At 42.8% G+C, this 23,643-nt stretch overlaps 2 protein-coding genes across 6 annotated transcripts in view; one reads left to right on the top strand and one right to left on the bottom strand.

Moving 5' to 3' along the window:
- Positions 1–23,643, bottom strand: part of Tdrd9 (tudor domain containing 9) — a 96,503-nt gene that overhangs the window by 55,976 nt on the left and 16,884 nt on the right. For 4 of the 5 annotated variants that reach the window (XM_040275028.2, XM_021732758.3, XM_021732759.3 and 1 more), the window contains exons 2-7: positions 20,333–20,439; positions 14,418–14,515; positions 12,841–13,062; positions 12,205–12,327; positions 8,960–9,040; positions 5,618–5,782 (exon numbers count right to left, since the gene is read on the bottom strand). In XM_040275028.2, the coding sequence (XP_040130962.1) occupies positions 5,618–5,782; positions 8,960–9,040; positions 12,205–12,327; positions 12,841–13,062; positions 14,418–14,515; positions 20,333–20,439 (796 nt within the window). The remainder of the gene's footprint in view (positions 1–5,617; positions 5,783–8,959; positions 9,041–12,204; positions 12,328–12,840; positions 13,063–14,417; positions 14,516–20,332; positions 20,440–23,643) is intronic. The other variant, XM_021732760.3, reaches the window with a different exon arrangement.
- Positions 251–705, top strand: LOC101958983 (protein yippee-like 5). The gene has a single exon (XM_040275876.2). It carries the CDS (start codon positions 334–336, stop codon positions 703–705), a length of 372 nt encoding a protein of 123 aa, XP_040131810.1. The 5' UTR covers positions 251–333.

Genomic DNA, 23,643 nt, shown 5'->3' with positions numbered 1-23,643 from the left:
TGAGGAAGCATGCCTCGTACATCCATTTCTAACATGCAACCTCCACATATAAGAATTTCATTTTCTAGCCAAAAATAACCAGTGTTCACTATAACACAACTGTACAGAAAGAAAGAAAGGAAAAGAGGAGAGAAGGCTATGTTCCACAAACTCCAATAGTGGCATGTAACCCCACCTAGAAGTCTTCCTATAAACAAGCCATAGGAAAGGAGTGTCAGGAAAAACTTGGAGACTCGGGTGGCTGAGGGGCTTTGTCCCAGCTGAAGAGCAAAGAGCCGCTGGCAGTGCTGATCTCACCGCCACTCAGGGTTTTTTAGAACTTCAGCTATCAAAATGGGCAGAATTTTCCTTGATCATATTGGTGGTACCCATCTGTTTTCTTGTGCAAACTGTGACACGATCCTGACTAACCACTCAGAACTCATCTCCACTCGGTTCACAGGTGCCACGGGTAGAGCGTTTCTTTTTAACAAGGTAGTTAACCTACAGGACAGTGAAGTTCAAGATCAGGTCATGCTCATTGGCCGCCACATGGCTCGAGATGTGAGCTGCAAAAACTGCAATAGCAAACTGGGATGGATCTATGAGTTTGCTACTGAAGACAGCCAGCATTATAAGGAAGGCCGTGTGATCCTGGAACGTGCTCTAGTTAGAGAGAGTGAGGGCTTTGAGGAGCACGTACCATCTGTGAAGAAAAAAAGATAAATCCATCTTTTCCCAGGTCTCCTTCACTGAAAACAAAACTCTACTTACATACATCAGAGTCAGATTCATGAACTGCGGAACAAGAGGTTGTGAGAATCTAAGATGGAATCTTTCTTTTCTTTTCTTTTAATTTTGTATTTTCCATCCAACAGCAGTGTGTAGAGAGAATATTATGCAGTTGCTGTTAATTTTTTTCCCTATGTTTACATCTTGAGGCAGAAGAGTCTCTGCAGCTAAATGGTGGGCTAGGTGAGGAAATAGTGGGCTATTAGAGTGAAAAAAGTGTGTTTTATGTAAATTTTGAATGGCGAATAAGTCAAGAGCCTGGTTTTTAAACCTATTTGGGCTTCATTTTAAAACCTTTTTTGTAAACCCAGTTATTTCACTTGATTTGCTAGCTTCAGAGAAGAGATCTGAATCTGTGCCCAGCACTAAAGGCTCAGTGTTAGCATGGCTTGTGCTGGCCCATTTTCTTGCTGGAGATGAACGTAGCACCAGAGCCCATTCTTCCTTGTCAGTCTCTACCCAAAGATGTCACCATTCCTAGTTACTTGTCACTACATAACTGGTGTTGATTGTAACCTTTTTCTGAAATGGGCCAGAACTGCTTGGTTGTCTTTTTCCATGTAACTTAAGCATAGTAATATAAATAAAATAATAGTTGGATGGTTTTTTTTAAAAAAGAAAGAAAGAAAAGGAGTGTCAGTGATTCACAAGTAACTCCACTAAACTCTAGGAGCTGAGCCCCATGAGTATTTTTAAACACCTTGGTAGGGGCTGGGGTTGTGGCTCAGCGGTAGAGCACTCATCTCGTACATGGGAAAGCCTGGGTTCGATCCTCAGCACCACATAAAAATAAATAAGTGAAATAAAGGTATTGAAAAAAAAACACCTTGGTAAGACACCAAATAGAGCCATACTTTCCAAGTCAGCACTTGGAAAGGTCATGGGGATCCCTGCTGTGTATGGACTGGACAAAACATCGGCCCACGTCACTGTTTTCCTGGACCAAGATACCGACAGTGAGCATGGGTGTGTACATGAGGGGATGGCATGAGAAGGGGCACTCCAGGGCACTTTGTATCCCTCCACTCAAGTGGGTGGTCCTTGTGATTCTCTCCCCAGAATGAGGCAGTAATCACAGTACTTCTGTCCTAAGTGGAGGTCCAGGAGTCTTACACATCTGCCATCACAAGGACATACCTAGGCTGGCTAGTGGGTCCAAGAAGAAAGGAGGGATACATGTGGCAAATGAGAGAACGGCACTGCAGACAATGGGAAAATAAATGGTACTACGACATCTAGGAATCCAGGTTAATTGGATTAAATACCTAAAAATAAGGAAAAAAAACCCTATCAAGGATACATAAAAGGTATGCTTTAGGGTGGAGGAAGGTGGTCCAAAACTGACACACAGTAAGTCAAGGTACAAGATGCTCTACTGCTGGATCTGAGCTAAGGATCATGGAAGTTTTCTCCACAATTACATTTACATGCTAAGCATGAGTTCCATCTCCAGCAGCCACCCCAACCACCAAATTAAAAAAAAAGAATATAAATAGTTAAGTCTTGTGTGTTCATTCATTAAAATAATCAGGTACCAAAGTCAAGCTGTTCAGTCAAAATGCCAAACAGGTGCTCCCCAGCCTGCGGAACATAAGACACCTGGAGCCATGGCGATGCTGGCTCTCTGGAGGCTGGGTGGACCCAAGCAAAGGGACTTAGAGAGCAAATGGCTATACCCAACTCTGCTCCTCAGCACAGCCACAAGGAATCATCTAAATAATTTGAGAGCTCTGACACACAATACAAAATAAACACCAAGAGGAATTAATTAAACTTTAGCCAAAGACCAGAAAATCATCATTACTCTCATAATCCAAAACTATCGGGAAATACAAAATGTTGAAATGTTACAAATAAGTGCTCCTTCCTCCCTGCTTCCCTTGAATAAGGGCTTCATTTGGTGACTAGTTTCAGAGAAAGAACAGTGTAGAAGGAAAAGAGAAAGTGATGCTATGATGGAGAAAACCAGCAAAAGATGAAGATCAACATCATCAGTGATGTCATGATATCTAATATGACAAGAACAGCATTTCACCTGTGTGGTCCTCTGCCACAAAAAACCATAACCAAATCTAACCATGAGGAAAAAAATAAAATAACCATCAAAAGCCAATAGACTGACTGAGGGAGTAGCTCAGTGATAGGGTGCTTGCCTAGCAAATATGAAGCCCTTGGTTCCAACCCTTGCACTGCAAAAATAAAAATTAATTAATAATTCCAATAGAGGTGCATTCTACAAAACACCTGACCAGGATTCCTGCCAACCATCAAGGTCATCAAAAGGAAGTAAAGTCTAAAAAGCTGTCAGTCAGAGGAGCCTAAGGAGACATAAAGACTAAATGTAATGCAGTATCCTGGATATGGTCCCAGGACAAAGGACACACTGGAAAAACTTGGGCAAACAATCAGAAGGAAATTCAATTAACAGAGATACACCAATGTTTGCTTCTTAGCTTTCCCAACAATGAAAAGAAAGATAGGGGAGACCTTTTCTTTCTCAGAACTCCATGTTCTAAAAGAAATGCTGACTATAGAGTCTAGGATTAGAATAGGTAAGTAGGCGTTCACTACAATATTCTTTCCACTTTTCTGTCCTTTTGAAATACTGTCATTTTAAAATTGAATTAATAGGAATGCTACATTTAACAGCCAGTGCTGGCCTGCCTCCAACATGATTCAGTTTGACAAACTGTCTCTTATGTCAGGTGAAACCCTAGTCAACCACATCATTGTGGTAGAAAGCATAGTTCAACATCAAAAATACTCCTACACAGAGCAACGAGCAGCATCCACCAAAACCACAAATGCATGTGTTCTTTGATCCAGCAGGGTCCTCAGTGCCAGGACCAAGGCAGAGTTATTTCCCGGGAATATTTAGCAATGTCATGGTGTAAGGGCATGAGGAGCACTGATTCCATTTGGGCATGGAGGCTGGGACTGAACTCTTGACGATGGACAGGATGCCCCCACCACCTGGCCCTGAATGCCAACAATGCTGAGGGTAAGAAGCTCCAGCCCACTAACATGCTCTCAGGGGTGCACTAAGGTGTAAGCAGCAGTATTTGTGCTAAGACTGAAACTGAACCCCTTTAAGTTAAAAGCAACTTCCTGATAACTGCTTTTCTACATCCTCCATTTCCTCCTGCTGAGAATGAAAACTGAAAACTAACCCCTGGCCAAAGTTACCCCTAAGGAAACATGTTGGAACAAACCTATTTCTTATTAGCATGGCAGAATTGAATCTACATGTGTATATACCCTGCCTTTTGTCTCACTGCCCCCTCTCCTCTTAAGAAAGCTGTTCTTGGCCCTGAGCACCCCCCAACATGGAGATTTGAGAAAGAAAAGGTCTCCCCTATCTTCCTCAAGGTTGCCTTTTGTAAGATTAGTGTTTTCTTTTCTATCAAAGTTAAATCTAGGGACTGGGGCTGTAGCTCGGTTGTAGAGCACTTGCCTCACACGTGTGAAGTACTGGGTTCGCTCCTCATCACAACATAAAAACAAATATTTTTTAAAAGTTAAATCTATAATGTAACCCACAAATATTTTTATAGTAACTTAAATTTGACAGTGTATAATAGAGCCATTTTAAGTTAAGAAGCCATGTGGTCAGAATATACCATTTTTAAATTCCCTAAGGGGCATCCAATCACAGCTGTAGCCTTTTCACCATACTCTCCCCAGTTGTAAATTAGCTAATCATGTAGACTGTAAACCAGAATTCCTACCAGAGCAAGGGGCAGAATCCCGATCTCCTATCAGAACAAGGGGCATACTGCCTGGCCAGGTGTACTTGCTTGTAGAATTCCCTCTGGGGGCACACTCTTCTGCAGGGTACCTTGCCAACTCACTTCCTAGCACATTTGATTTCTTGCAGCACCCTGGTATTTCTAAAACTTTGAATAAACCTGCTTTCCTTCATCAACCTTTAGTAGAGCCAAGTGGTGGAAATTCCCTTCCAGAACCAAGACCAGAAACATTAGGGCTTATTTAAAAAAAGAATGGCATACATCCACGTGAACAAAGGTTACTGCAGCTCTCAAGAACACTACACACTGATATGAAAAGAAACGAACAAGTAGATGAGAAAGAAGAATGAGCACAGAATGCTGCTGTTTCAGTCAAAGGTAACGCAGCATGCTCTTATTCATCCTCAGGAGTAAGCCTGGGGGAGATTTCACAAGAGGTCACACAGAGTGGCTTCCACTGCTGCTGCCTGAAGACATAGGTGAGAAAGTGAGGAGAATGAGAAAGTCTCTCCTCCTCCATGCACATGAATGGTGCTGGGTCCTGAGCCCAGGCCTCATGCATACTGGCAAGTGCTCCAACACTGAGATGCACTCAGCAGGAATAGGAAGGAGAAGTGTCAGGTCTGCTTTCACTTTTTCACCTCAGAGTCTCTGAATGTTCCACCAAATGAAAGCAATTTCACATCCATGGCAACCTTCATGAGAATGTTTGCCCCAGTTCTTCATGGTCAGATCAATACACCTTACTCATACTAGAAAACGTAAGTCTAATCAAAATTTTATTTAAAATAAAATTACCTCTGACTCCCAAGTGAATCTACAACTTTGTACTGATCAAAATCTAACATTTTATTTCCAACATCAACAAAGTATGAAATCAGCCCCACTAATTTTCACTGGGATGTGCAATATGAGTATTTATGGTTCTCAGTTTATAACAACCACCTGGGAGTTTCCCTCCTTTGTTCTTCTACCTGTTCTGTCCCCTCTGCTCTAACTTCAAATTCTAATAATGCCTTGCAACCACAGATGGTAAGTGCAGGTTTGATCACATACAAAAGACCAATCATTGCATAAGAAACAATCATCCAACATACCACACTATGATAAATGTGCTCCAAATCATTAAGATAATACTCTTCAATTGAATAGGGCTTGCCTTCCACTTCAAAAATATATGCAGGATTCATCTTGTTCTGAACAGGAACTGCAAAGTAGTCTGCAAACTCCTTGCAGTTGATGGTAGCAGACATCAGGACCACCTACAGATAAAAGACAGAACCACCTACAGATGAGAGAGGTCGTTCCAGTAACAAACAATGAGAATAACAATCACTGAAATAAAGCTCAACTAAAAGTCCAGGTTTGTCTTCTGCTTCATTCCTATATTTAATAACATTTAGATATTAAATAATAACCTTTATCTAATGTCATGTATTATACATATTATTATAAAGAATGGGAAAAAAAACAAGGAGAGAGATGAATTACAGTAGATGGGGTAGAGAGAGAAGATGGGAGGGGGGATAGTAGAGGATAGGAAAGGTAGCAGAATACAACAGTTACTAAAATGGCATTATGTAAAATTGTGGATGTGTAAATGATGTAATTCTGCAATCTGTATTTGGGGTAAAAATGGGAGTTCACAACCCACTTGAATCTAATGTATGAAATATGATATGTCAAGAGCTTTGTAATGTTTTGAACAACCAATAAATCAAAAGGAAAAAAGAAAAAAAAAGAAACTAAAAAAAAAAAAAGAATGCTCAGATACTAACTTTTACTATTCCTCCTACATTATTTCATCAATTGAGAAATCATATGTCTCCAATAAAGCTACAGTATTTATCTAACAGGAAATTTTGCATCAATGAATTTTTAAAAAATAAATTATTAGATAATATGCTCCAGAAAACTGAGGCAGTGGACTAGCAAAGAGGAAGAGAAAGAGATCCAGAAAACCCTGACTATAGCCCAAGAAATTGCATCAAAGCTGTGCAGCAGACACAAGGCACTAGCCCAGGCCAGAGTAGGATGATGGACACTCAGGAGACAACTAACTGTAAGGTTTGCCAAAAAGCAAATGTCAGATAATACCCTTAAGAATCCTGGTCCCAAATGCCAGAAACAGTGTCCACAGCACATCAAACGTGCCTGGAGAACGTGGCAGTATTATTGAGGTTTGCCAATTCCCCAGCACTCACAGGCTAAGTGGGCAACACAGCTCTCTGGCTGCCAGCTGACTACCTGCTGCATCTGGCAATAAGGGGTCTGAATCTTGGCATAAAAGTAAAGACTTGACCTCGGCACAGTTGGTGCAGTTACTGGTGGACAAACACTGGTTTCTCCCTTAGACATGAGACACAAATGGTAAAATCATACTGCTCAGAACTCATTTTGAGAAGGTTAGGAAAGCATATTCTGAGAGGCCACTTGGGGTGAAAGAGTGACCCCCAGGGACACACCCAGTCACCTCACAAAATCCCTAGCCGTCATCTAAGGAGGGCAGGCTAGTGAACTGCAGTGCTTTTGGTTTCTGTTATTGTCTTTTGTTTGTTCTGCAGTGCTGGGGATCAAACTCAGGGCCTTGACCATGTCAGGAAAGTGCTCTATCACTGGGTACACTCCGCTTTTGTTTGGCGGAGCACACTGTGCCTAGCCATACTGGACTCAGCACAGCCCTGGCCTCCCCAAGCAGCCCAGCCCCTCCTGCAGACAAGACAAGGTGGCAACCTACTCAAGACATGCTAGTCCAGGGTGGGCGGGCCAGAGGACAGCAAGCGGGGACAGGGAGAAACCCTGATAGGAGAACCAAGGGACCTCTACAGTCTGGGTAGGGGGATGCAGTCTGGATACCCTTTCTCTTATACCCATATTCTCTAACAGCAGCACTCGCATAAGAAGGAAATAACCAAGGATTTGATGAGTTTTTTTTTTTTTAACTTTACAGAACAATCTAGAACTTGACTTCTAATTATTTGGCACATATACATGTCTATATATTTGGAAAATATACTGCTTCCTATATTTTTAAATAAATCATGAACACACTGAAGCTGAAAAACCTCTTGCTTCTTATTGGACAGGTTCACATTCCTCAACACTGTTGTCCACAGTGTGCCAGAATTTCTTCTTAAATCCACCAACACTCTTAACTCTCCTTGCCATTGAAAACTAAAAAAACTATATAATCTAGTCATTATTTTGATTTGAGTAAAAGAGAAAAGTCTTCAGATGACAATCACACAATACCTCAATTTGTTGAATTATCTTCAGTGCCATTTTTAACCTAAGGTTCCTAAACAGGAACAAAAGCCCCTTCTCTCACTCATTCTCCAGTAACTCAGAGCACCAAGAAAACCCACAGTGAAGGTCAGGTTGTATTTCTTTAAAAAAATCACCAAGCTGGTGCTGGGGTTGTGGTTCTGTGGTAGAGTACTCGCCTAGAACATGTGAGGCACAGGGTTTGATCCTCAGCACCACATAAAGCATAAATAAATAAAATAAAAATACTGTCCATCTACAACTAAAAAAAAACGTCACCAAATTAAGGTGTGGTCACCTTGGGGGTGGGAGAGGAAAAGAAATGCTTTCCTAATAAAATGAATAGATTTGAGACTCGGAGACAAACACTTCATGATTTAGAAGGCAACTGTTTTGCAGTAACAGCGAATCCTTTAGCAGTCCCACACTATAATACATGCATATCCCAAACACTTGCAAGGTGTCTCCCAAAGACCTCTGCTCAGCACAGCTGAACAGAGGGTGATCCATGTTTAGACTTGTTTAGATGACATAATTATTGTTTTTTTTTTTTAATTGAGATGGGGTCTCACCAAGTTACTCAAACTGGCCTAGAATTAGCCATCCTTTTCCTCAACCTCCTGAGTATCTGGGATTATAGCCATGTGCCAGCAGATGCGCCCAGTGCAGATGGCATAGTTATTCTAAACCCTTCACTATTTTGCCCACATACATACCTTCCTCCTTTGGGTTCAAATAAAAAAGGGTGTTTTCCCTCCCCACAGCCGTCAGTACCTCTGAACAGCAGCACATCTGCTGTCCTCCAGCTCTAGCACCTCAGGACTTTAGTGCTGTTTCCAAAATAGGGCTTCAGAGAAACTCACACACCTTTAAACCACAGTCCCCGTTCAAGGACCCAGCATTTCACTGCAGCCAACTACTACTAGGTCATTTTTTAAAGCCTGGAGAAAGTGTGAGAATTCAACACAACACAATAACCAAAAAGTGTTCCCCACTATGCACATCAGAATGCCCGTCAGTCCGCTTCCTGGAAGACCTGGAATATACTACACGTAATGATGAGTTTTAAGAGGCTGGATCTAACTGTTTCTGCTAAAATAGGACAGGGAAAAACACAAATAAACAGTAAGTCTTAACTTTATAAATATTCCTGTTACTCATAAAATGAAATTTACCTTCACAAAACGTGAATTTGTTCTTAAAAGTTTGCGGACTACCAAGAGCAGGAAATCCATCTCTTCTGTTCGCTCATGTACCTACAAAATAAAATAAGGGGGCGTCCCCACATGGCAACAAGCAAACATGTCACTACTAAATGAGAGGGGAGAGGGTACTTTAGTGCACCCTTGGGAGATGGGCTAACCCAGCTGTCTGTCAGCACAGCTCTTCAGGGGAGTGACAGCACTCCTGGCTCAGAGAAGGCAAAGAGCATCTGCCCACAAGCCAGAGGCTACCGCGTAGGCCACTCTTACCTCAGTGTGCTCTTGAGGACCTACTGGCATTTGGGAAAAACAATGTGAAGAATCTTTGGCCCTGTCCTCTGAATGCCAATAATACCCCCAGGTCACTGGCAAATAACAATATTCCCATTTTCCCCAAGCACAGAGAACCACTGGGCCAACCCCTCATGCCCCTTGACTCCCCTCAGCCATGGTCTAAAGGCTCACTGCTATTTTGGCCAAGTACAGGGACAAAGACATAGCAGTCTAATGATGGCTGGAGAACCGCTTGTCATGCTCCATGATGTGCAGAACTCCCAAGGGTGGGCAAGGGATGGCCCTGGAAAAGCTGGGCTGGTCAAAGCAAGGTTAGGGTGTGAGGTCAACAGCAGAACTTCAACAACACTAGCATGGAAGTGCATTCCAGGAGACAGCTGCCTCCAGCCCTGCTTGAATGTGCAGACTTAGCCACCCCAAAATCCATGGCAGCGCCACCACCCTCCCCTTGGCCCTTCCGAACAAGCCAGGGACAAAGGGCCCCTTTGCAAAAATAATCCAGTTAACCCACACTTGGTCAGGGTATCTCTGCACACAAGGGGGTGGCAAGTTTCCATCTGAAGACACTTTGTCAAAGAAGAGAGATGGCCACTACATTTGAAGAAGGGGGCACTCTCCTCAGGATAAAAGCCCCAACATGTCATTTCATAGGCTCTTCTATTCACAACCCGATTCCTGGCACCACTCCCCACTGAAGCAGATGTGCAGGGAAGTGCTACAGAGAAAGCATTTGTCAGCATGTATAACAGCTGGAAGTCCTCAGCCCACCACAAAGTTTCATTCTCACCTTGTCCTATCACCAACCTTGAGACATCTCATTGCAAGCCTCCCATATCTTACTTGACAAAGAAAAACCAAGGCTACAGCCAGTAAAGGACCCCCAGAGCAACCTCCCCCCTAACCCCAGCCCCACTGCTATGTCCACCACTGCTCCCAACATGGAAACCTTTCCCCTCTGAACTCTGACACTCATCTTTTACCATTTGCCCACAGATCTCACCTACCCCATCTCCAAGCCCCTGGGGTCCCCCACCGCAGGCCTCTCCCCGTGACACAAACACACCCCTCAGGAGCTACCCATCTCCCTAGGCAGCAAGGGGCTGAGAGCAGAAACTAGGCACCAATGAGACCCCTCTTTCACAGCAGGAACTCAAAACATGCTCCCTGAACAAACAACCTGCCTAAAGTGAGCTTTTTCTTTTTCAAGAGCTGGAAGCTAAAATGTTATCATTCCATCTTAAACTGCCTATCTTCAACTCTGGCGCTTACATTGCTTCTGAAACTCAAATCATTCCAGAGAATGTGATCAATTTTATCTATAAACGTAATTCTCCAGGCACATTCAGTATATTCACCTTGGATGCAGGCAACTCGGTGCTGCATCAGGCAGCTGTGGCCATGGGGTGATGGCACAGCATACCCCCGCCGTCCCTTCCACTACTCCTGCAGGGCGAGTTCTTGCAGAGAACAGCCACCTCTGTTCAACCATTAGAAAAGAATGTGGTCAAGGATGCAGTGTGTCTGTTACTCACCTATGTATATGCAGAGAGAGATACTTAGTGAGCAGACATCAGACGAAAAGCAAAGGTGGGCCTCAGCACCACAGGCTCTGGAGTACGCTCTGGGTGCTGCAACACCATCTGTTCCAGCAGCCTGATCACTGAGCATTACTAAGCTTCAGGTTCCTTTCATGTAAAATGAGCTCTCGACCATAGTAGAGCCCAATAAGGGACAGCCTATTGTGACTACTTATTAAATCTGAATTTTATTTCTACCTAAAGACACTCAAAATTGTCAATAAAAAAAATTCTGAATCACGCTGTCCACGACACTACTTTGAGGGAATGCCAATCATTTCCACCTTCTCCTATACACCCACGGTGCTATAAAGCCAAGTAAGCATGCGCAAGAGTGTAGCACACCAAACAGCCCTACCTATGGTGCCCACTGTTTTCACACCTCCAAAGAGTGGCAGGGCCTGGTGGCAGTGGCTGCCCAGTCAGCTGGACTTTCTGAGCGCCGGCCTCCCCTCATGCCTTCCACAGAACTATGGACTAGTAGACATTTCTACCCTCTAGAAATGAGCCAAGCCTCTCAGGACAGAATTGCTGAGGAGGTTTAAAACACAGAAGTTTGGTGGAGCCATTTCCAAAGCTCCTGGGAAAATTGTGGTATTGGAAATATAAACATCGATTAAAATATCCCATTCTACTGAGAAATCCAAAATGTACTGAGAAGGAGAAAAATAAGAAAGCTAAACCAGGCACAAAGACAGGGTTCACAGTGCTTTATTAGGGTTTTGGGTTTTTTGTTTTATGAACAGTAAATAGAGCAATAATTTCAATTTTATTGTGGTTTTTTGTTTGTTTGTTTTGCTTGCACTGTTAGGGGCTGAATCCCAAGCCTTACAAATGTTAGGACAGAGCTACACACCCAGCCCAATTTATTAAAAAGTCCTTGATTTACTAGATAGAAAATGCCTGTGATGTGACTGAAAACATGCACACACCACATGGTTCTCCTAACTGTCTTTCTGTGGCAGGTGTCTCCCCTTACAGAAGGGGAGCGGTGAATAGCCCCAGCCTGGAGCCCATGGGATGGTCTCTGCCCCCGCAGCCAGGGCACCACAGAGAGCAACACACAAGGCAAATAGCTTCAGTAAAATCTCCGCTACAAAATCAGTTCCAAGCCTGACTAGGCTACAGCCTGCCAATCCCCAGTCCTCGACAAGCAATCTTTTCCTAGTTCTCAACTTTCTGCTCCCATAATTTGAAACAAAGAGGGAAGAATTTAAAAATTCACATTCATAAGTAGAAAGGGCAGTTGCAGACACAAAATACTCGAGGCCCCATTACAGGAGGACACACTGCAGGAGACCTGCCCATGTTCTGCACCTGAAGGCCCACTAAGGGCAGAGAACTCACTTCATCAATGAAGACGTGTGTGAACTCCATCAAACTCTTGGCACTGACTATCTTCTGAAGCAGGACTCCAGTGGTCATGTAGATTAACCTGGTATCTTCTGTTGCTATTTTCTCTAGTCCTACCTAAAATTGGGGAAGGAAGGGAGATGGGGGAAAGGTCAGGTTTAAATGGCTCCCATTAACCACCAAAACAGGGTATGTCCATTTTAAAAGGATGGTAAGGAATTTAAAAGGATTATATTTCAGAAGACAGGGTCCAAATTGAAGTCAAGTCCTTTGATTTGATTTCTTCTTCCTTTCTGGGTAGGGGGGCTGGTTTATCTAGTCATACTGCCTAAAACATTTTCATGTTATGACTACTGCGTATGAAAACACCTTCTAGACAACAGTGGTGTAATTAAAAGAATAAAATTATAAAAGCTAAGAGCCTGAGAATCCTCACTTGTCTCCTGTTCAACAGGGTAAGAAATTAAAAATTACTTTCAAGAAATTCTTTTTTTTTTTTTTTTAATTTATGCCATGGTTCCACTCTAAGTAAAATGGCTTCATTTTCAGTGCTAGTAGAAAACAGTCACATGCTATCAACTTACATAGAAAACACAGCAGACAGAGCTCAGTTCTCGCTCCCATGCTCACCTGATAGCCCACCAAACCACCGAGAGTCCAAGCACGCTCTTTGCTGATCCACCTGGCGATGCTGCTGGCACCTATCTTCCGTGGCTGAGTGACCACAATGTTGCAGTAGGCACTGCGATGAATGTAATGGTCCAAGATGTACTGTGGGAGCTGAGTGCTCTTACCACTTCCAGTGGCACCATGTATAATTACCACAGAATTGCTTTCTATCAAAGAAATAACCTGAAATTTTTAAAAAGTTACCTTTCAAAATTGGCACAAAATTGACAACAATGTAAAGTATTATCTATCTTAAGAAGACTTTTTGTCTTCCTTTAAATAAAATTTATTAATTAACCATCTAGTCATCACAAGAGAGAGTAAGAAGGCTATAAATGGTTGCCACCTTCAAGCCCAAACTAGATTTCTATGCTCTTAAGTCTAAATTGCTATTGATTCAAAATTTTGTCATAAATCTGAATGTGATTCTACATGAAAACAAAGCTGTTATTATACTCAAGTGGTTTTAAATTTCCATTTAAAACTCAAGATGAATTTTTAAATAAACATCTACTTCTTCATTTACAGATTATACAGAACATTCTAAATTCCAATCTGATTCCTCCCCACCATCCCCCCACTTCAAGCTCTCTTATGCTTCTAGCAATATATATCGTTAAAAAATACAAATTAGAACTGGGGATATAGCTCAGTTAGTAGAGTGACTGCCTTGCATGAACAAGGCCCTGGGTTCAGTCCTCAGCACCACCAAAAAAAAAAAGAATACAAATTATTCTGAATATTGGCCTCTAAAAATTAATAAAGTATGGGCTGGAGCTCAGCGGTAGTGCACTTGCCGGGCATGTGTGAGGCACTGGGTTTGATTCTCAGCACTACATAAAAATAAACAAAAAAATAAAAAATAAAGGTCTACCAACAATTTTAAAAAATTTAAAAATTAGTAAAGTATATCTACTCAATAAAAAGTTACATGATTGAATCTTAAGCAAAATAAAAATGAAATTTGGAACATTTTTCACTGTTTTTCCCTTGTAACTGCTTTATCCACTAGGCTAGTTGGTAATGATTTCAATATACTTCCTTTTAACCTTATTTAATAACAGGTAAGTAATCAGAAACTTAACCATCCTCCTGCTAGAACTGGCCTGGCATCCATAACAAAATGATCTGTAAATGATTGACAAAATCAATCCTAGGCACAAAATGGGCCAATACTACAAGGAGAACCCGATAGAGATGCTGAGCACACACTCATTTCTAACGAGACCTGGTGGTGAGTTTCTTAAATCAGCTCTGCTGGGGCGGGGCCAACAATAACTGACAGCTACTGCAGAGGCTGACAAGGCCATCTGGATGGAGGCTAAGCACAATGAGCACAAGCCAACAGGAAAATCAGCAGCATGGTCCCAGGGAGCCACCTCCATGGAGCCCCAGGCTAAGCTCCTCAGCCTCTACCCACAGAGCCTTGCATACCATAGGTGGGCTCATCTGCTCACTCTCACATGGTAAACCAACAGTGTTGGGCCCCAGGCATCTATTCAACAAGCAAAATTACATTATGACAAAAATGATTTTACCTCTTCCTTACATCGATTTATAGGCAAATCAGGGTATTTATAAGTTGTCTCTGGGATGCATGTTGCATTGCTTAATTTAGCCAAAGGCGGCCTTGGACCTGGATTCAGACAAAACAAACAAATACAATGGACTAGCTTATCTGAGAAAATACAAAGTACAGAACCCAATGTTATTCTGATCTATCTGTATGGCATGTATATGTACACATGCAAATAAAAAAAAGCACATTTCCTACAGGTTAATAAGGCCAGCAGGCACATTAGAAACTTTCCTTAGATTAAAATAAAAGAAGAAAACAGTGAGAGGGAGAGAGGGAGAGAGGGAGGGAGGGAGGGAGGGAGGGAGGGAAGGAGGGAGGGAGGGACCTAGAACAGCGAGGACACTTCCATCACAGTAAACCATACTGCTTCCCAAGGTAATCTCCTGCAAAACAGGACAAGTCACTTATTAAAAGGTGCTTAAATGGTTGGCCTTGGTGGTACACACCTGTAATCCCAATGGCTCAGGAGACTGAGGCAGGAGGATTTCAAGTTGAAAGCCAATCTCAGCAACTTAACAAATCTCTAAGCAACTTATTAAGTCCCTGTCTCAAAAAAATTTTTAAAGGGGGATGAATGTTGGGGTGGGGCAGGGATGTGGCTCAGTGGTTAAGCACCCCTGGGCTTAATCCCTGATAACCAAAAAAAAAAAAGTGCTGAAATGGAATCTTAATAGAATACACCCACTTTACTACTAAAATAAGCCAACAAATAAATCACACACTACTTAAAACTCCAGGCCTGGTGAAAGGGACTACATCACCCTGCTGAGGGTGCCCCTCTCAATATATGCCTTGCTGTGGCTGCCCTAAAACCCTGAACGACTTCTGGCCATCATTTGGCAAGCTGACCAACTATCAAATTCTTGGAGTACAAGCATTCGCTGTGAAATAAATTTTATCTCCAAAATAAATAAACTCTTTAGGCTTACTCTCTCTCTTTCCTAAATCGCTCCCCTCTCTGGATGCCCCTCCTCTTGGAGCCCTTTTCCTCCCTCCCCAGGCTGGCTCTTCCTTTCTGTTCCAGCGGCTCCTCCCTATCACTGTCCCACCTGATAAACATGGACCCAAGTTTTTCTTTCATAATTGGTCTAATAATATATAATTAAGATGTGGCTATTTTTTTTTTCATTTTATTTTTGGCCCTGCTGGGAATGGAGTCCAAGGCCTCCCCACATTGAACAGCTCTACCCGTCTTAACTCTGCAATGATAGGAGCCAGATCTGTTGTAATCACTCAGAGCAGAAGAAAAAAAAATGTTCCTTTGTGGAAAACAGTACTCTTCCTAAGGGGTCCCTGCACTGATGGGGGATGTTCTCCAAGTCCCACTCTGCACAGAGCTTCCTAGGCTTCTCTAAAGCAGGGAATTTTTTTTTTCTCATTATCACACCTCGCTTTCATCCAGTACTCCTCCCGGCTTTTAAGAGGGTCACCGATACTTCTTGCCTTCCCAGTCTATGTGCCTAGGCCCTGGAACACAATCAGGAAAGGGAGAAGCCACACACTCTGAGTGAGTAAGGACATACGGCAGGGGCAGAGGAACAAGCAAACAAGCTAGGGACAAAGTGGAGCCAGAGGCTGAGGGAAGAGCTTTCCAAGAGGAAAGAATAAAGGTTCTTTGAGGAAGAAAAAAACAAGAAGCTTAGAGACTTAGAGATTATCTTTCTGCTTAGAGACTTGAAGCCCTAGTTCACTGTGCTGCTAAACGAACCCTGTTACTCTGACAATACTGATGTGACTTATATGACTTGATTACTTGCATTTTGAAGGTTGTTACTTACAGATAGAAATTTCACAGGGAAAAAATGCCAAAAGCCCTCATTGCACTGTCTAAACTACGGCCTTCTCCCGGTGCCACAAAAACACCACCTGACGTTTTCAGGTCACTGGCTGAAGCAGACCCAGCACACAGGGAGCCGCCTCTGCACACACAGCTCCAGGGCAGGCAGAAGCCAGAGAGCACGTGACTCCATCAGCTTCGCTTCAGCATCAGAACAGAAAGGAAAAGCAGTGAGGGTAATCTAAGGCAACTAACAGATTACATGCAACAAAGTGAAGTGCAGAAGTAGCAGGACAAAGACTACAGCCTCAAAATTTGCTACTCTCCTTTTTCCATTGTCTCTTTATCCTAACTTGATAAGATTAAAATAGTTTATATAAACTGGGAAAATCCTAAAAATCCCTAGTTCTCTTTCCAAAGCAATCCTACAATTTAAAATATAATCCAAAGTTTCACAATTAGAGATTCCAAAGAGTACACAAAAGATTTTAACTAATGAGTGGCACCCCAGGCCGTATGGAGAATATAATGGCTTTTGCTTTAAAATTCAAACAGTGGACACTACAGAAAAAAAGATTGATGCATTTCTAACTTAACCATAAAATTAAATCTTCGAAACAGCTAATTACATATCAAGTTCTTCAAGGACAGAATGGTTCTGCACACAAAACTAGCCCAGCTTGACAGGGGGGTTCCCTTCTCAGACACTCTACAGAGGCCAAGCTCTTAAAAGCTCAGAGAGCTACTTGGAAGTTGAACAACCACTAAAGACACCCCAAATTAAAAAGGAGGCAGAACTGTGGCTTTTCATCATCACCCAAAGATACTACCCTGGACAAACTCAACTGCCATGCAAGAGCAGAAAAGCCCCCAAGGAGATCTGAACCTGGAGCTGGGCTCTTCAGACAGGAGAGTTTCTGCTTACCAATGCCATTCCAGCTCCAGCTCTAAAAACTGATCAACCTTTAACTACAGGAAATGATTCTAATGTAATCTACAGAAATTCACTGAGCATCTTTCCTTGAATTTCTATTTAGAAACAATTTTTAAAATACTTAAAATATTTCACCAAATCAAAAGTATTTTATAACTAGATATAACACAATGTTCAGCTGAAGCCTTCAGGGCTGGCTAGAGCTAGGGTAGCAGTGTCATCTCATGGTTTTCATATAAGGAGACAGAAATAGAAATGGCCCTATGTCTATGTACACATACATAGACATACTGCATGTCCACAAAAGGTCCCCCCGGTCCAGGCAGTATCTCCCAGCTGCTCAAGTCCACTCTCACCACTCCAATCAAGCCTTGAAAAAGCCACAATGTTCTTTCCCCAACACAAACCTAAGCATGTGACACCCTTCCTCCCTTCCCACTCATCTCCCCTGACAAGAAAAAAAAAATTGAAACTTCAGTAGCTTCCCACTGCTCTGCCCGTTAAGACCAAACTTCTTGGCCATGGCTGTGGGTCCCATCTCTGGGCACGCCATCTTGCACAACCTCATTCATCCAAGGCAACTGTATGAGTTTATGTTTCTGCTGTAATGCGCTTCCACACATATTCTTTCTCCACAGTTCTAGAGATCTGAGCCACAGTCAGTTGACTGGGCAACATCAAGGCATGAACGTACCCTCCTACGCCTGTGGGGAAGGCTTGTTGGCTTCTCAGGCTGCCTTGCACTGCTTGCTGGTACCTGTCCTCAGAGCACTTCACCCACAGCTCCCCCACTGGCTCTGACCCTCCTGTTTCCCTCTTAGGAAATCCCTGGGTTGAACAATACCTATCTGCAAAATCTTCCCACCTCAAGATCTGCAACTCACATCTGCAATGTCTCTTTTACCATGTGGGCAGCACTTTCACAGGTTCTAGGAGTAGGGTGTGGACCTCGCTGGGGCGCTAGTATCTAACCTACAGAGCTGACCTCACTGGCCCTCCCATCCCTCCCTACTCTCTACTCCCAGCAATAACAGCCTCCTCCTTCAGGGCTGGCACCAGGCTTCCTCCCATCACAAGCTTCCCTCCATCTTCTCCGCACATTGCCACTGAGCTTAATTCTACCTGCCCTTCCACTCTAAGCCCAATTGTCCCTTTACTGGTAGCATTTTATGCCCCCCAGAGCTCTTTTAAAGTACTTAACTCCAAAAGCATTTACTTATGCAACTCCTTGACCTCAATAAGATCTGGAGGAGGAGTTATTCCTTTGAATTCCCATGCTAGCTCACACACGCCTCAATGGCTGCTGGTGGCTGGACATACCCTCCTCAGTTAGTCAAAGCTGCAGGACAAGTGACTGCCCAGTGAAAAACTCCAAGTGTATTAAAAAGCCACAGACAGAAAGCAAAGAGCAGTTTCAAATATGAGTCAAAATCGTAAATTGGGAGAACAGACACTCTGAACTGCAGGCATTCATTTGTAATCTAGCAACTTAACAGTTGAAATCCCAGATGGCAGACTTCGGGATCACATGCAGTATGCAATAATGGACTGTGTGTGTGTCCCAGGCCAGCAGAGGTGTAATAGGAAGGACTGAATCACATAGAGTTATCTAGAAACTAACCAGCATGCTTCCCCAAATTAAAGCATTAGATGACAGACCTCTCTCCACAGTAACTCACAGGGCTCCTCCACGCCCTAACAAGGCTGCACAGCACCTCACCACCCCTCTATTCTGAGGAGGAAGTTCAACACTTCCTAGACTTCCCATAAGTAAGCAATGATGCAACAGACATTCTTGTGTGCACAACCTTATACTGCTCTTAGCATAAGGAGAAGCTGCATCAAAGGGCACAGGTATTCTGAACTATCACTTCTAATAATAATGCATTCAACTATTCAGACAAATCTCTCTCCTGAGGCCACTTAAAGATGCTAGGTGACATACACAAACATCTCCTTAAAGGCACTGCAGGGACAATGATCCAATGAACACATATCAGGCCAATGTCTACACTAAGGCAAGAACACAGAGGAAGGCAAAGGAGCCAAGGCTGCTTTTGCCTTAAGGTGAAAGATAAATGAATTAATCAGACTACAGTACAATGACCCCATGCCCCCCAAAAATTAAAAACACAAAATTAAATAAAATGTGTCATAGATAATAGTTCAGAATTTTCTAAAACTGATAAAAAATACAAATAAATCCCAAAAAGGATAAGGATTTATATAGTAGTACCCTCATTGTACGGATGAGATATCACCATCATTAATAAGACTTAAAAAAGAAAAGGGGCCAAGCACTATGGTGTATGCCTATAATCCCAGCAACTCAGGAGGCTGAGGCAGAAGGCCCACAAGTTCAAAGCCAACCTCACCAACAGCAAGGCCCTAAAGCAACTTAATGTCTCCTCTTAATAAAATATCTTAAAAAGGGGTGCTGGGGGGGTGGGGATTGTGGCTTCATTCTCAGCACCACATCAAAATAAATAAATAAATAAAAGTACTGTATCCATCTACAACTAAAAAATATTTTTTTAAAAAAAGTGGGGGTTCTGGGGATGTGGCTCAGTGGTTAAACACCCCAGGTTTAATCCTTGGTATAAAAAAAAAACAAAAAAACAAAGAAAAGGGAAATATTCGTGTAACCCCAACTTCTATTCCTAAGTCAGAGTGTGAGTATACCACATAGGAAAAGGGAGGAGGAGCTTCCTGACTGGATCAATAGGAAGTGCACCACAGTCAACCTTTACAAAGCAAAAACTCAACAGGGAGCTTCCACCACACAAACAGGGCCTGACACTATAAAAGCACTAAAGCAACTTGTTCCAAACGTTACACATCATGCTTTGTTAAATTTTCATTTTAATGTTCATTGTTAAAAAAAAAAGCAACTCCTACAGTAAGTAATAGAAAAAATTAAGTAGTTTTAATTAATAATAAAGCAAAGAATCCTTATTAATATTCAAAAAACAGACAATTTAGGAACTATAAGAAAAAAGTGAGCATTCTATAATCTATCATATACTCATGCCCCAAAACATTAACAAGTAATGTGATTTCTTATTTTAACAAAAACACCATATTTTTTAAACTTTTAAGAACATAATGTGTGAACACTAACACATCATACTTTAAATATATATATTTAAAGATGCCTGTTTACCTGGCCCACAAGTTGGTTGGTCGCTGTTATACATATCAAATTCTTGTGCTTCAAGTTGTCTGTATTTGTTAATATACTCCATTTCCGAGCTCCTCTGGCTGAGTGACCTGAAAAGAATAGTAAAACCTGGATACTATTCCCCAAAACCACCAGACCTCTGTGTGCCAGAGTTCCTGTCTCCTTAGTTTACACTAAGTTATAGGGGAACATGCAAATAGCCAAGAAGCAAACTAAGATACACTCAAACTCACTGCTACCAGGCAGATGCAAATTCAAACAATGAGAACCTGTTTTTCACACACTAATGTTGCCAAAAAGAGCAAACAGCCTCAGAATATTTAGGGGGAGGTTGGGTAAGTAGAATGTGACCATTTATGCTAAAGGGAAATCTGTGGTATCTCCTAAAATGTTAAACACACAGCTCCTACAATCAAAACTTCCCTGAGTGAAATACTCACACCTGTAAACACTCACATGCATTCAGCAAACACCAACTGAGCACCTGCATGTGTGAGGTGCTCTCAAGACACCAGGTACAGTGCAGTGAACAGAGACAAATCCTCGCCCTCTCACAACTACCATCCTGGTGAATAAGACCCAATATGTAAGATGCTATGAATGCAGCTGAGAAAGTAAAACTGCCAGAGTGTGAAGAACTCCAGGGAGGAAGAGCACTTTTCATGATATTCATTATGATTAAAATCTGAAAAACACATCCTTAATGTGCATGGTGTTTAAAGATTACCACAGCTCTGTTCACATTAGTTGATAAAAATGCTCAGGACATTAAGTATCATAAAAATGGCAAGTACAGTGACATCCATAACATGCTATCAATATGCATGCTAAATTGTATTGTGTTTTTGTTCCCAATGACTAATTTAAGGCAACTATTGTCAGGGAATGAGTGCTACTGATTCACTCAATATGACTGGGCCAAGGGATGCCCAGATAGCTGGTAAAATACCATTTCCAGCTTCATCTTTTTTTTTTTTTTTTTTTTGAGAGAGAGAGAGAGAGAGAGAGAGAGAGAGAATTTTTTAATATTTATTTTTTAGTTTTCGGCAGACACAACATCTTTGTTTGTATGTGATGCTGAGGATCGAACCCAGGCCGCACACATGCCAGGCGAGCGCGCTACTGCTTAAGCCACATCCAGCTTCATCTTGTGAAGGCACTTCTGAAAGAGATCAGCTTTTGAACCAACAGACTAAGCGGACACTCCCCAACATGGGTGAGAAGTCATCATCCACATGAGGCCTACCCAAACAGAGCAAAATGAAGGGAAGGGTATAATATCTCTGTCCCCTGAGGTGGGACCACCATTTTCTTCTGCCCTCAGACGCAGAAGTACCTGGACTTTGGGCTCCAGTACACACACTAGCAGCTCCCCCAACCCCAAGTTCTCATATCTTCAAACTTTAACTGAGCTACACCACTGGCTTTCCTAGTTCCCCAAGATATCACCAGACTTCAAGTCTCCATAATCCCAGGAGCCAGTTCTCACCATAATCATCCATTTCATCAGTCCTGTTTCTCTGGAGAGCCCTGATACACTTTAATAAAATGCTATTCATTTTAGAGCTTTCTTTTGCCTAATGCTAATAATTATAGCACCATTCTTTTGGTTACTGTTTGCCTGATATTTGTTCACTAGTTCACTCAATAAGTAAGTGAAGTCTGACTTTGTGCCTGGCACTCTTCTGAGCACCTAAGCTTGGAACGGTCACCAGCACAGACTGCCCTCCTGAAACTTACAGTCCAGCTGGGGAAGGAGTAAATGAGTAAAACCAAAGAAGGTTAGATAAGGGCATAGGGGGAAATAAAACCAGAAGGAAAGATTGGGCAAGAAAGACTGCAACATTAAACACAGTGACAGATGACATTGAAGCAAAAGTCTGAAGAAGACAGTTATACAGCTACTCACAGAGAAAGCTCTCCTCCCCAAGAATCCTGGGAAGCCCTGAGGCCAGAGTATACCCAATGTGGTCAACAGAGCCTGAAAAAGGACAACAGGAAGGTGATACTCAGAAAGGTACAGGGGAGAACTGGGGATACCTGGGGAGGGTCAGGGAGTAACTAGAAAGATATTGACTGCTGTTCTGAGTAAGATGGGACTTGAGCACACAGAGAGGTATAAATATCTGACTCCTGCTTTAAGGGTGAACATGTGAAGAGGCGCACAGCAGACCCCCACCATCAACACCGACTGTTGCAGCAATGAACCAGGGTGGCACAAAGATCAATGGAAACAGGACCCTGGGAAGACTGCACAGGCAGGGCCAACCACACTTGTGACAGAGTAGAGCATGGAAAATTAAAGCTGGCACCTAATACCCTGTACAGAGCGTTTCCCAATGATCTGGGGCCTCTGACAAGCCAACAGCAGCAGGCAGATGAGGGAAGAAGGCCAAGATGCAAAGCCCCACCAAGCCAGAGGTATTTGTCCCTTGTTTCTTCTGGTGTTCCTGACCTGAACTCACTCCAGGGCAAGGTCCACACAGGAGCACTGTCCAGGCGGAGGGCCAGGAGAAACCTTCAGCTCTGCCTCAAGGGGCAGCAAAAGGGCTGCCAAGGGTTCACAACTGCCATTTCGCCTCTTTTCTCCATTCTCTCATTCTGGCCCACAAGCAATAAATACCATGGAAGGCAACAGCAACAGCAGCACCACGGGGCCAGCAGAAACCTAAGCCTCCCTTCCCATGGAACAGCTGTGCTAACAGAGAATGGGCAGTTCCTACTGCCCCTCTCCTGTTCAGCCTTCCCCCTGTGTGGCCCAGGGTGTAGGTGCAGTTGGATGATGTTGGCTACAGCTGCAGGAAGGAAAGGGCTTAGAAAATGAACCCGAGGCTGTTCGTAGAGTGCTGGGGTCAGCACTGAGCTGCTCATGCTCTGACCCTTAAGAGCCATCAGACTCCAAACAAGGCTGAGGGCAGAATGACCACCAGGGGGCACATGTGCTGGACAAGAGGTAGGCTGCACAGCAATGGCTCTGAAAACCAGCCAGATGCTGGAGACCTTAGCCTGAACACAAATGGGTCAGCTGCACTCCCCACAGGATTTCCACAAGACCCAGAGACCCTTAATATAATATTCACAATGCCCAGAATATATGTCAAAATTACTTGGCATATGAAGACCAGGAAATTCTCCTGGGTGGAGCAATGATCACTTGCTTTGCATATTGGTTATCCAATTTGGGGACCAAAAAAGTCTAACCCCTATCATCACATCAATTTCAAATCAAGTGCAAACCAACTACATGTCCAGGTACTTCCGTTTTTAAGGCCATAAAACCAATATTCTATATT

The sequence above is a fragment of the Ictidomys tridecemlineatus genome, chromosome 5 (assembly GCF_052094955.1).
Source record: "Ictidomys tridecemlineatus isolate mIctTri1 chromosome 5, mIctTri1.hap1, whole genome shotgun sequence".
NCBI lineage: Eukaryota > Metazoa > Chordata > Mammalia > Rodentia > Sciuridae > Ictidomys > Ictidomys tridecemlineatus.
Note: the sequence above shows the minus strand (reverse complement) of the source record. Positions and strands in the feature narration are given on the sequence as shown.